Source organism: Leptopilina heterotoma, unplaced genomic scaffold (assembly GCF_015476425.1).
Source record: "Leptopilina heterotoma isolate Lh14 unplaced genomic scaffold, ASM1547642v1 Lhet_343, whole genome shotgun sequence".
NCBI classification, from domain to species: domain Eukaryota; kingdom Metazoa; phylum Arthropoda; class Insecta; order Hymenoptera; family Figitidae; genus Leptopilina; species Leptopilina heterotoma.
The window spans coordinates 567,088-581,220 of NW_025111029.1; the positions used below are offsets into that span (position 1 = coordinate 567,088).

At 21.9% G+C, this 14,133-nt stretch overlaps 1 protein-coding gene across 3 annotated transcripts in view; it reads left to right on the forward strand.

Annotated features, from left to right (window-relative positions):
* Positions 1-14,133, forward strand: part of LOC122505124 (maternal protein pumilio) — a 208,270-nt gene that overhangs the window by 30,202 nt on the left and 163,935 nt on the right. Inside the window, exon 1 of one of the 3 annotated variants that reach the window (XM_043616587.1) lies at positions 3,091-4,136. The exons of the other annotated variants lie outside the window; for them this stretch is intronic. Coding sequence (XP_043472522.1) covers positions 4,077-4,136 — 60 coding nt within the window. The 5' untranslated portion in view covers positions 3,091-4,076. Of the gene's footprint in view, positions 1-3,090; positions 4,137-14,133 lie in introns of those variants that run through there. 3 annotated transcript variants of the gene reach the window in all.

Sequence of the window (14,133 nt, forward strand, 5' to 3'; positions counted from 1 at the left end):
CAAAATTGAAATTTTATAAAATTTTCAATTTAAAACCGTTTGAAGTTCATTTATTTATGAAAATTGTAACCGCAACTCTGTGAAAATTCAATTACTTTTGAAATATTTAAGTAAAATTATTCATTAAATAATTTATTAGTAATAATTTTGTGATAATTCTTTAAGAATTAAGTTATTTCAAAAAAAAATTACTGTTAAAAATAGAAAAAGTTAAAAGTTTTGTATTAGAATTCGTGGTAATTTCCTAGTTTATGAGGCAAACAAATAAGACATTAAAATTGAAAATTTTGTTTTGAATTCTAAAAATTAAATTTTTTCCAGTATAAATTCCTGACTTTTCCCTGAGCAATTCTACTTTCCCTATTTTATTCAAAAAAAAAATTTTTAAATTCTTATTTGTTTAAAAAAAAGTCAATTTTTTTACATTATAGAGGCGATATGACAAAAAAATTTGAATCATGTCAGGGTTGCTACAGGTCAGGGAATTCAGGGAAAAGTCAGGGAAAATTCAGAAAAATGTCTTACGTAATTTATGGACAGCCCCTATCATAAAATTATGACTTATAAATTATTTAATGAATAATTTTTACAATTTTCATAAATACTAGATTGATAGAAGAATTTTAATTAAAACACTAAAATAATTGAATTTTTGAAAAGTTACAAATGATTCCAGAAATTCAATTATTTTTATAAATAATAAAATTCTTCACCGAAATTCAATTATTTTTATAAACTTGAATAAAATTCGTATCAAGAATTCAATTATTTTTATAAATAATAAAATTCTTCGCAGAAATTCAGTTATTTTAAATTTTTTAAAAATTCTTGTCGAAATTTCAATTATCTTTATAAATAATAGAATTCTTCGCAGAAATTCAGTTATTTTTATAAACTTGAATAAAATTCGTTGCAAGAATTCAATTATTTAAAAAAAATTTCATAAAATTCTTGGCAAAATTTCACAGGAATTCAATTATTTACAAACTTTTTAATAAATTTCTTCGAATTAATTCAATTATTTTCATAACTGATAAAATTTTCACAGAGATTCAATTATTTAATATACATTTCATAAAGTTTTTCAAGAAATATCAATTATTTAAAAAGATTTTTATAAAATTCGTTGCAAGAATTCAATTATTTAAAAAAATTTAACAAAGTTCTTTTCAAGAATTCAATTATTTTTATAAATAATAAAAATCTTCACCAAAATTCAATTATTTTTATAAACTTAAATAAAATTCGTATCGAGAATTTAATTATTTATATAAATAATAAAATTCTTCGCAGAAACTCAGTTATTTTTATAAACTTGAATAAAATTCGTTGCAAGAATTCAATTATTTTTATCAATAATAAAATTTTTCACTGAAATTCAATTATTTTTATAAGTAATAAAATGTTCACAGGAATTCAATTATTTAAAGTACAAAATTTCATAAAATTTTTTGAAAAATATCAATTATTATTTAAAAAGATTTATTTAAAATTCGTCTCAAGAATTCAATTGTTTAACAAAAATTAAACAAAGTTCTTTTCAAGAATTCAATTGTTTAACAAAAATTAAACAAAGTTCTTTTCAAGAATTCAATTATTTTTATTTATAATAAAATTCTTCGCAGAAATTTAGTTATTTTTATAAACTTGAATAAAATTCGTTGGAAGAATTAAATTATTTTCAAAAGTAATAAAATTCTTCTCCGAAATTCAATTATTTCAGACAAATTTTAATCAAATTTTTGGGAAGATTTTAATTATTTTTCTAAATAATAAAACTCAACGAAGGATTTTAGTTATTTTTTATACAATTTTAATCGAATTCCTCGAAAAATGTAATTATTTTTAAAAATTTTATTAAAATTCGTCGAAAGAATTCAATTATTTAAAAATTTGTTGATAAAATTCTGTATGAGAAGTCAATTTTAACAAACATTCAATTATTCAATAAATTATTTATTTTTCAATTTAAATAATTGAATTCTTCCAAAATTTTCTAATAAAAATTTATTTAAATATGAATTACCGAATAATCGATTTATTATTTATAAAAATAATTGAATTCTTGAAAAACGAATTTTATTACATTTTTTTTTAAATAATTGAATTTTTTTTGAGAAATTTTACTACTTTTAAAAATAATTGAATTCTTGCGAAGGATTTTATTAGGATTTTTGTAAATAATTAACTTTTTTTTGAAAAATTTTATGGTAATTTAAATTATTACAAAACATGAAGAAGGCGATCACTCCCAGTCGAATAGTATTTGAATATTTGTGGTGTTAATAATCTAAATGAAAAATAAAACCCACTGAATTTTATAGCAGTGGGTCTAAATTTTATGATTGCGCATTGAAAAAGATTTTTAAAATTAGAGAAAAACTTCTTTATTAGAAAAAGGGTACAAATCAGCAAAAAAAGGAGTAAAGGAGACAAATCATAAAAAAAAAATGAAAATGGTGATAAAATTGAAAAAAGGGATCAAAAAGGGTCAAAACGAGAAAAGGGGACTAACTATCTATGATGCCTGAGCCATCCTTAAAATTTTCAAATTTTTTGCAATAGATCTAAATTTTGAATTCTTAGAAATAAATTCGTTGTAAAAATCCACTTTTGTAATATTGCATCAATTGTTGGTCCGCATTCCTAAAGAGTTATTATTTTGTTTTTTCCATCCAGTTCGCAAATCGATAATATAAAGATATAAAATAATAAACGAAAATAGGTATAGGTTTTTAGTTTTTTCGATTCGATTTTAGTAAAAAAGAAAAGGTTCCGCACGCAATAATACAACGAAGGGAGAGTATAAGTAGTAGAAGAAGATGTAAAATGTAGAAACAGGAAAAGTTGTCTCCCTCTTTCTCTCTGTTTCTCTCCTTCTGTTTTTTTTGCTGAAAGGTGCGCGCAAATGCTCTGCGTCATTTTCCTCTATATCGGCTCTTGCTTCTCTCATCGCATGTGTGTATTAGAGAGAGTATAGAGCAAGACTAAAAACACACGATGGATCTCTCTCTCCACACAGTTGTTGTTCTGTCAGTGTCCAGCAGCTGGCGCCAAGTGTTCGAGCGTCGTTCTTTGTTTCGCCGCGAGCAGTCTCCATCCAACAGGCAGGCCGGCGAACAAAATTCGAGTGAGAGACGGCTTCGCGAAAAACTCTCGATTTTTTAAACACAAAAAAAAATTTTAAAGAGAGAGAGAAACAAAATTATTAGTTGTTGAAAAAGAAACTTTTTAGGGGCTGTGTCATTTTTTTCCGTCGGAAGTATTGACCTGCCTTCTCTAAAGGAGAAACGTCAAAAAAAAATACACAAAAATAATACCAAGTGTTAATTTGAAGGGGTTTTAAGGTGTTTTAAAGTGTTTGGAGGTGTTCAAAGGTGTTGAAAGTTGTTTTTTTGGGGGAGAAAATTTTGGGTAAAAATTGAATAGAAAGAGAGTAAAAAGGGGGGAAATTGTTTGACATTTTGAGTAACTCTGGGCAGTCGCCAGGCCGGAGTGGATGTTACGTACCTGCACCGCCTCTGCATGCAGCTAGCGAGTTTTTGAACGAGGGAAAAGGTGCGCGGTAGCGTTTCGTTTCGTTTCGTCTCGGTGAAGTGAGGCCACTGGCAGATAGTGTCATGCTATAGAGGCGAAGAGAGAGAGAGAGAGAGAGAGAGAGAGTGGGTGTTTGCCGAGCGGAAACAGAGAGAGAAAATCATCGGGGAGTGGGCAGTGCCGACTCTGTTGGATGCCGCACCCTTTCCCTACAGTCGCGCCAATAATTCTTCCTCCAATAATTCGCCCTCCTCTCGAGTTGATTTATTTTTGTCAAACTGACAGTTTATTAAATGACAGGAATCATAACATTGACTACTGGCAACGGCGACTAGCGGCCCGAGAATATTGCCCTAAGAAACAAGTGCAAACAGAGAGAGAGAGTGGATTTTTTTTTCTTCTTAATTTGTGTGGTGTAGCCCGGCACCAAGACGGGCGGTTTCACTGTGAATTTCTCGGAGGTGACGGGGCCCGAAAGAGCCTTGGAAACGGTGGAGAGTTTCGGTGTGGGATACGGACAGGGAGCAAACACAGGCTGGATGAAGCCGCCAGGGGATCTCTTTCTTTACTGTGACATGAAGGATCTAGGAGCAGACATGGTACAAAACATTGCAATGATTTTTCAATTCACTTTCAGCATTTCTTCTCTCTTTCGGTTCTAAGTGAAAGATGATCGATTAGTTACGAGAACACATTGGCAATTGAAAAACAAAATGTTTTTTTTTAACGGTGTATAATCAATAGTGGCAAGTTGGGATTTTTTTCTTTTTGAATTAAAATTCGCCGACTGGGTGAAATGGTATTTTTAAAACACCTTTTTCTAAATAGAGTTAGAGGAAAGGAATTCTTTTTTTTATTTGATGTCTGTAGGATTTAACACGGTATTGTTCTTTACTCGAGGAGTGGAATTACAATGCGTTGACTTTACTAGCCGTCAGGTGGCTACAATACTTCGAGAGAGTTCCTTTTTTTCAATCCACGGCTTTTGTTTATTATTGAATTGTTGTTCGGGGTTGACACAGGTCTTCCTGACCTATGTCAACACCGAAAAGTCAGGGAAAGTAGAATTCGTCAGGGAAAATTTGGGGAAAGTAAAATTCATCAGGGAAAAGTCGGGGATTTTTATTAAAAGTACTGGAGGAAATTTATAGAATTCATAAGAAACTTCTGAATTTTCGTGTTTTGTTTTTATCTGCCTCGTAAATTAGTAAATTACCACCAATTCTAACATAAAACCTTCAATGATTTCCATTTCTGACAAATAATTTATTTTCAATAACTTAATTCCTGAAGAACTATCATAAAATTATTATTTATAAAACGTTACTGAAGTTGTCATCGACGATGAGCCAAATAAAAAAAATAAATACTTTTTCGAAGGTTTTAAGTTAAAAATGTATTCTGGAAAAATTTTTTAACTCCCGAGGGAAATGAAAGAGGTGAAGAATTTAGTGTCATTTTCAACTCTAAAAACCTTAAATAGTAATTTTCGACGCTAACTTCAGGGATTTCTTATAAATTATATAATGAATAATTTTATACTTAAATATTTCAAATTATTTTTTTTTTTTTTTGAAAATTTCACTACTTTATATTCGCTAATACTAGAAATAAAAAAAACTGTTCTTAAAAATTATAATAAAATTCTTTAAAACGATTCAATTATTTTCAAAAAATAATTCGAAATTCTATTTTCAATATCTAGTACATTCATAAAATTTTGCAAAAGAATTCAATTATTCAAAAAAGATTGATAAAATTCATCCAAAAATCAATTATTTTCATAAATAATAAAATTTCCACAGAAATTCAATTAATTTAAAATAGTATTTTTAAAAAAATTTCAAAAAAATCAATTATTTAACAAATTTTTTTATACAATTCTTCATAATAATTCAATTATTTTCCTAAAGAATAAAACTCTTCGAAGATTTTAAATTATTTTTAATACTATTTTAAATTAATTAATCAAAAAATTCAATTATTATCACAAATAAATTTTTTCACAAGAATTCAATTATTCTCATAAATAATAAAATTCTTCTCTTGAATTCAATTATTTTTGAAAATTTTAATAAAATTTTTGGGAAGATTTTAATTATTTTTCTAAATAATAAAATTCAACAAAGGATTTTAGTTATTTTTTATACAATTTTAATCGAATTCCTCGAAAAATGTAATTATTCTTGAAAATTTAATTTCAATTCCTCGAAAAAATCAATTATTTTGAAAAAATGTTTTTTTTTAAATTCTTTGGAAGAATTCAATTATTTATAAAAATATTAGAATTTTTCACAGGAATTCAATTATACTTTCAAATATTTTAATAAAACTGTTTGAAAGAAATCAATTATTTTAAATAGAATTTTAATTAATTTTTTTAATGAAATAATTCAATTAGTCTCTTAGATTTTAATAAAATTTTAATAAAAATTCTTTCCAAGAATTCTATTATTAAAGATAAATAACAAAATTATTCCTGAAAATTCAATTATTTTCAGGCATTTTAATAAAATTCTTTGCAAATATCAATTATTTTCATAAATAACAATATTCATCACAAGAATTCAATTATTTTTAAAAGTAATAAATTTTTTTCTTGGAAATTCAATCAGTTAAAGAAATTGTAATAAAATCGATAGCAAGAATTCAATTATTTCCATAAATAATAAAATTTTTCTCAAGAATTCAATTATTTTTGGAAATTTAAAAAATATTCTTTGCATCTATTCAATTATTTTCATAAATTATAAAATGCATCGCAGAATTTCAATTATTTTTAATCCAATTTTACAGGATTTGCTCAAAAAAATGTTATTATTCTTAAAAATTTATTTTCAATTCCTCTGAAAAATCAATTATTTAAAAAAATGTTTTTTTTAAATTCTTTGGAACAATTCAATTATTTACAAAAATATGAGAATTTTTCACAGGATTTCAATGATTTTCAAATATTTTAATAAAATTGTTCGAAAGAATTCAATTATTTTAAATGCAATTCTAATTAATTTTTTTTGAAATATTTCAATTATTCTTTTAAATTTTAATAAAATTCTTCGAAAGAATTTAATTATGTAGATAAATACAAAAATTATTTCCTAAAATTCAATTATTTTGAGGCATTTTAATAAAATTCTTTGCAAAATTCAATAATTATTTTCATAAATAACAATATTCATCAGAAGAATTCAATTATTTAAAAAATTTTTGTAAAAATCTTGGATAAGAATTCAATTCTTTTCATGAATAATAAAAATTTCTCAGGAATTCAATTAATTATATTTCGAATTTGCATAAAATTAGTCGAAAGAAATCAATTATTTAAAATTTTTTATAAAACTCTTCGCAAGAATTAAATTATTTTTATAAATATTTAAATTCTTTCATGAATAATAAAATTCGTTGCAGCAATTCAATTTTGTGGTACCATCTTTGAGAAACATAAGGGGGTCGGGTATGGGACCACCCTCCCCTATAATTTATATTTTGAATGCCTAAAGCAATATTATTGCGATAAACATTTGAATTTACAGAAGAAATAAATAAATTTCGTTCTCATTTGGACGTTTAAAACTTTAGGGTCATATTAATTTAAAACTTTAATCGAATTTCAAATTTCAATAACTATAAATATGCAAATTTTTAATCAATATCAAATTCAGTTGCTTTATACATTTATATATCAATTTATCCAAATTTTGATCGTTTCTAAATTTAATTTAATGTGAAATTTCAAACGATATTGATTTCCAAATATTCTAATCTTATTGAAGCTTTCATTTCATCGTTTCGGATTTGAATCTATAAGCATTATTTATACATTTATTTATATTTTAATTTAAAGGTGTAAACGGAGTCAGACTTTTTTTTCCTGTGAATTTAAATTTTAATTCATAGAAATTTATCACATTTTTAAAATTATTTCAATAATTTCAATGCGAGAGATAAAAATTTCAATTTACCGTCAATTGAATCAACTGAAAACTGAATTCATTTCAAAATTCAATTTATTTCAACTTTCATTGATTCAAATTTTAATTAATTTATTGTACAAATATCCAGACCTCGAATAGTGTAATTTTTACAAATTTTCTTCAAATGCAACAAAATTCCACTTTCTTTGTATTCAATGAAAATAAATTTAATTTTTATAATGTAAAAAATAACTATATGAACATATTTTTTACAAATTATTTTTGAATAATTTTTTTAAGATAATTTAAATTTCTTATTATTATATCAATGGTTTTACTTTGAAATAACAAACAATAAATATTTAAATAATTATTTTACAAAAATGATTCAAATTTGAAGGATTTTATTTGAATATTCTTTAATAAAATTAGGTTTTTGAAAACTTGTAATTAAAATTTTTTGAAGATATACTTGAAATCCCGAAAATAATTTTTTTTAAAATTGAAACAATTGGAAATTTTCTAAAATTTTATATATTTCAAAGAATTTTATTTTTTCATCTTTAAAAATGATCTATAAATATAATTGTATTTTTGAAAATACATTATTTTATGAATTGACAAAAATTATTCAATTTTAATAATTCATAATTCTCGTATAGTTGAATTCTGATAAGAATTGATTTTAAACAAAATTTCAGTTAAAATTATTGAATATTTAAAGCGTTATAACAGAAATTTTAGGAATTAATTAAATTTTAAAAGATTTTTTTAAATTAAATTCTTTGATTATTTAAGGGACGCAAAAGTATAAAAATATAAAAAATTTTATTTTAAAAAATTAGGTATTAATTACATTCCTGTGGAAAAATAAAGAAGAATATGTTTTAAAATTTTTGTTTAACAAAAAGTATTGGAAGTTTTGAATAATTTAATTTAGAAATTCTGAAAAAAATTTTTTCTTGAAAAAATGTAATTGAAATTTTTTAAAAATAATTGTATTTTCGAAAATAATTTTAAAAAATTGAAAGAATTGGAAATTTTGTCAAATTTTATTGAAATTAATTTTATATTTTAATGAATTTTATAATTTGTTTACTTTTAAAAATTATTTTGAATTTGGAAATTGTAATTGAATTTTTAAAAAAATGAAGAATTAAACTTATTACTATAGGTTTGTTCCAGTGATACTCGAGAGTTCAATTATTTAATCAAAAATATCCATTTTTTTAAAAACATTTAACATTAGTAACAAAATTTTTGTTATAAAAAAGCAGAAATAAGATTAAATGGGGAAATGTTTCTAAAAGGTTTTTTCCGTTTATCAATTTTTCGTAGCATTTTGAAGCCAAAACATAAACAGAAAATAGTTTTTAAGTTATTTAAAGAATATTTTATTATTAAATATTAAATATTCTGAAAGCTTAATCAAGAAAATATGAACAATAGCAAGTTCTAAAATTATTTTCGAAAACTCGTAACAAGCCTTATATAATAGTATTAATATATAGATTTATTATTTTTTAATAATTTTTTTTTTTATTTATTTATTTATTTTTTTTATTTTTATTTATTTATTTATTTTTATTTTTTATTTTATTTTTTATTTTTTATTTTATTTTATTTTTTTTATTTATTTTTTTTTTTATTTAGATTTATCTCTCGGCGGTATTATATTAGTTACATTGATGATTTTGGTACAAAAGTTCCAAGAATTGTTTGTTTCAAAAGTACAAAAGTTCAAACACAAACGTTTACTAAAAAGAAAAGTTCCAAGAATAGTTGATTCTAAATGTAAATTAAAATAAAAGTTTCAAAATATTTTATTTTTATACATCCAATAAAGAACACTAGCCTCCAAATGTTTGCAATATAAAAATCTCCATCGATTTCGAAATAAAACTATTCTCTTCGTTTTCTCTCAATATTTCAGTCTCATTAATTTTTAGTAATTTGAAATTTTATTTAAATTGTAATAAAAATTTTATCAAGAAATATTACTTATTTGCTTGGAATTTTAAATAAAATTAAAATTTTGCTAAAAAAGTTATCGTGAAATATTACTTATTTACTTTGAAATTGACATTAAAATGTTTTTTTCAAAAACAACTGAATTATAAAGTGATATTAATAATGATTTCATAAAATCCTTTTTATTTTTGGACACTGTTTTTAATAGAAATCTGTTATGCTCAGTCACTACGGAAAATATTTTATTGAACATTGTAATTTTACTCGTAAAATAGAATTTATTTTCAAAAATTTGAATGAAATTCTTGACAAAATTTTAATTATTTTCAAAAATTTTTTTCAATTCAATGATTTTCAATGTCTACTATTTTAATGAAATTATCCAATAGAATTCAATTAAATAAAAAAAAATGTTAATGAAATTCTAGGCAAAGATTTAATAATTTTCATAAATAATAAAAATTCCACAGGAATTAAATTATTTACAAATTTTTTTTAAATTTCTGCAATTAAATTATTTTCAACATTAAAAATATTTTCTTCAGTAATTCAATTTAATTTTCATAAATAATAAAATTCTTTTCAGCAATTCAATTATTTTCATAAATAATAAAAATCATCGCAAAATTTCAATTATTTTTAATACAATTTTAATTTTTTGATAAAATTCTTTATTAGAATTCAAATTTAAGAAACATTGAATTATTCAATAAATTATTTATTTTTGTATTTAAATAATTGAATTCTCGTAGGATTTTCCAGTAAAAATTGATTTAAAATTGAATTTTACTTAGAATTTCATATAATAATTGAATATAAAAAGCATTATAGCGTGAATTTTTAGAAATAATTGAATTTTGAAAAGTTTTTTCAAATTAAAATTTTTGAAATTCGGAATTTTTCGTACTTTTAACTAACAATTTAGTAGATGTAATTTTTTTTGAAAGAGAATTGAAGAATTTTCGAATAATCGAAATTTCGTAAAATTGTATTGTAAACAAAGGGATTTGAAAATTCATAGAGAACTTTTTCAAAATTTATTAAAAATAATTGATTTAAGGAAGAATTTTAGTTAAAAACACTAAATAAAAATTAAATTTTGAAGAAGTGACAAACTATTGGAGAAATTCAACTATTTCCAAAGTAATAAATTTTTTTTCGCAGAAATTCAATTATTAAAAATTTGTATTAAATTTCAATTATTTCAAAATTTTTCCTCCATTCGCATTCAATGATTTTCAATATCGACTATTTTTTTTCTTTTCATTATTTATTTTAATAAATTTTTCCAAAAGAATTCAATTACTTAAACAAAAATTTTGATAAAATTCTACACAAACATTTAATTATTTTTATAAATAATAAAAATTTCACAGGAATTCAATTATTTACAAATTTCTTATAAGTTTCTTCACAATTATTCAATTATTTGAATGTATAATAAAATTTAATTATTTTTATAAATAATAACACTCATCGCAGAGATTCAATTACTTTTAATACAATTTTAATCGAATTCCTCGAAAAATGTAATTATTCTTAAAAGTTTCTTTTAAATTTTCTTAAAGAATTTAATTTTTTAAAAATTTCTTGATAAAATTATTTATGAGAATTTATTTTTAAGCAAAATTAAATTATTCAATAAATTATTTATTTTTTGTATTTAAATGATCGAATAAATTGTCTTAGAATTTTCTAATAACTGATTTAAAAATGAATTTCTGTTAAAATTTTAGATAATAATTGAATATTAAAAGCATTGTAACCTTAATTTTCATAAGTAATTGAATTTTGAAGAGGTTTCAAATTAAAATCTTGGAAAATTTGAATTTTTCATACTTTTAACTGACAATTCTGTATAATTTTTTTTGTTTGGAAAAGTTTAATTGAATGTTCTTTTAAATTATTTGCAATTTTTATTTTCAAATATTTATATTTAATTGAAGAAAAAAATTCACAAAGAACTTTTTCAAAAATTATTAAAAATAATTAATTTAAAGAAGAATTTTAGGTAAAAATTGTAGAAAATAATAATTGAATTAAAATGATGAAAATAATTTGGAAGAAGTTACAGTAAAAATATTCTTATAATGTAAAATTGTGATTTTATCCCTCTGTCATTTTTAATTATTAGAAAACATGAAAAAATCAAAGACTCGGAGTGATCAATTTCTGTATGTTTTATAAGAATATTTTTATAATTTATTGAATTTCAAAACGGTTTGTATTTGAAATTTTTTTGAAAATTTTAATTTTTACGGAAAAATAATAATGATGAAATATTTATTTCAAAATGAAGTTATTGATGTTTTCGAATAATTTTACAATTATTAAAGAAGTTTGTAAATAAATGCGATAGAACATTTTTTTTGAGTATCAGATAATTTTGAAACTGAATCAGAATATTCTTTAGGGGCAGGGAAAAAGTGAAAATGTTTTCTGGAAATCAGAGAAAAACAAAATTAAATTTTTGTGTCAAACCTGTAGATGGAAAATAAGTGAAATTTTTTTTAATTTTAAAAGTTAAAATTTTTGTAACCTTTATTATTTTGAGAATATTTTTCTAATTTTAATTAATTTTGAAACTTAAATTATTCAGAAAGTGAAGTTGATATTAAATAAAAAATTTTGTAATTTGCATAGAATAATAATAATAATAATAATTTAAATACTGAAGTTTGCATGTAACTTTTGCTAGTACAATGAATATTAATGAATGCAAGTAACTTACATTTTAAAGAGAATAATATTCTTGAAAGTAATTATATAATAATTTAATAAATTCTTCTGGAATTAAAAAACGAAGAGAATGCAACATATTTCAGGCATGTTGATTCTACTTCTCCTGTCAAGTTAAGAACTTTATTTACTGAACTTAAAAACATGTATTCTGAATAAATACGCTAAAAGTTAAAATATTGTTACACACGTGTATAAAAGTGGAAATTGAAATTCTGTTTTTGAGTATTGATATTTTTCTACTCTACGGAATTCTTCATCATCATGTGTCATGACTGAGAAGGATTTCAAAACTTAAAATGCTTTGTTTTTGCTATATGCAATATTGACGTGGATCCTAAAGGTTTTTTTAACAGAAAGCGCATTGTAGTTTCTGAATAAGACTTCCGTAAAATATTTACGACTTCTTAGATCTTTATCAAATACTCTTTACAGAGAAAACCTTTTATTTTACTTCTTGAGGCAGGAAAATGGTGTTAACAAGTATAGATATTTACAAAAATTTTAAGAAATATCTTTTTGTAAAATTGTTTTAGGTTCGAATAGAAATGTTATTCAACAGACATTTTAATACAATTGAAAAATATTTATTTGGAAAACAAAATTTTAACCCTAGAACAGATTTTTTTTATCCTTTAACGGAAAAATTTTCAGGGAAAAGTCAGGGATTTTTAGTAAAAATACTGGAAAAAATTGAATTTTTAAAATTCATAAGAAAACTCTGAATTTTGATGTTTTTTTTTTGTTTGCCTCGTAAACTATGAAATTACCACGAATTTTAATACAAAACCTTCAATTTTTTTTATTTCTGACAATAATTTCTTTCTAAATAACTTAATTTTTCAAGAACTATCATAAAATTATGACTTAGAAATTATTTAATGAATAATTTTTACAATTTTCATAACTACTAGATTGACAGAAGAATTTTAGTTAAAAATACTAAAAAAAATTGAATTTCGGAAAAGTTACAAATGATTCCAGAAATTCAATTATTTTCAAAAGTAATAATAATTCTTCGCAGAACTTCAATTATGTTCGAAAAATTAAAAAAAAAATTATCGTCAAAATTTCAATTATCTTTATAAAAAAAAAATTCTTCTCGAAATTCAATTATTTTTAAAAATTTTAATAAAATTCTTATCAAAATTTCATAGGCATTCAATTATTTACAAAAGTTTAAATAAATGTCTTCGAAATAATTCAATTATTTTCATAAGTAATAAAATTTTCACAGGAATTCAATTATTTAATATACATTTCATAAAATTTTTTGAAAAATATCAATCATTTAAAAAGATTTTTATAAAATGCGTCGCAAGAATTCAATTATTTAAAACTTTAACAATGTTCTTTTCAAGAATTCAATTATTTTTATAAATAATAAAATTCTTCACCGAAATTCAATTATTTTTATAAACTTGAATAAAATTCGTTGCAAGGATTCTGTTATTTATATAAATAATAAAATTCTTCACAGAAATTCAGTTATTTTTATAATCTTTTGAATAAAATTCGTTGGAATTATTAAATTATTTTCATAAGTAATAAAATTCTTCGCAGAAATTCAATTATGTTAAAAATTAGAAAAAAAATTCTTGTCAAAATTTCAAGTATCTTTATAATAATAAAATTCTTCTCAGAAATTCAATTATTTTAGAAAAATTTTAATAACTTTTTGGGAAAATTGTAATTATTTTTAAAAATAATAAAACTCATTACAAAATTGCAATTATTTTTAATACAATTTTAATCGAATTCCTCAAAAAATGTAATTATTCTTAAAAATTTCTGTTAAAATTTGTCAAAAAAATTCAATTATTTAAAAATTTGTTGATAAAATTCTTTATGAAAATTCAATTTTAACAAACATTCAACTATTCAATAAATTATTTATTTTTTAATTTAAATAATTGAATTCTTCCAAAATTTTCTAATGAAATTTGATTTAAAAATGAATTACCGAATAATC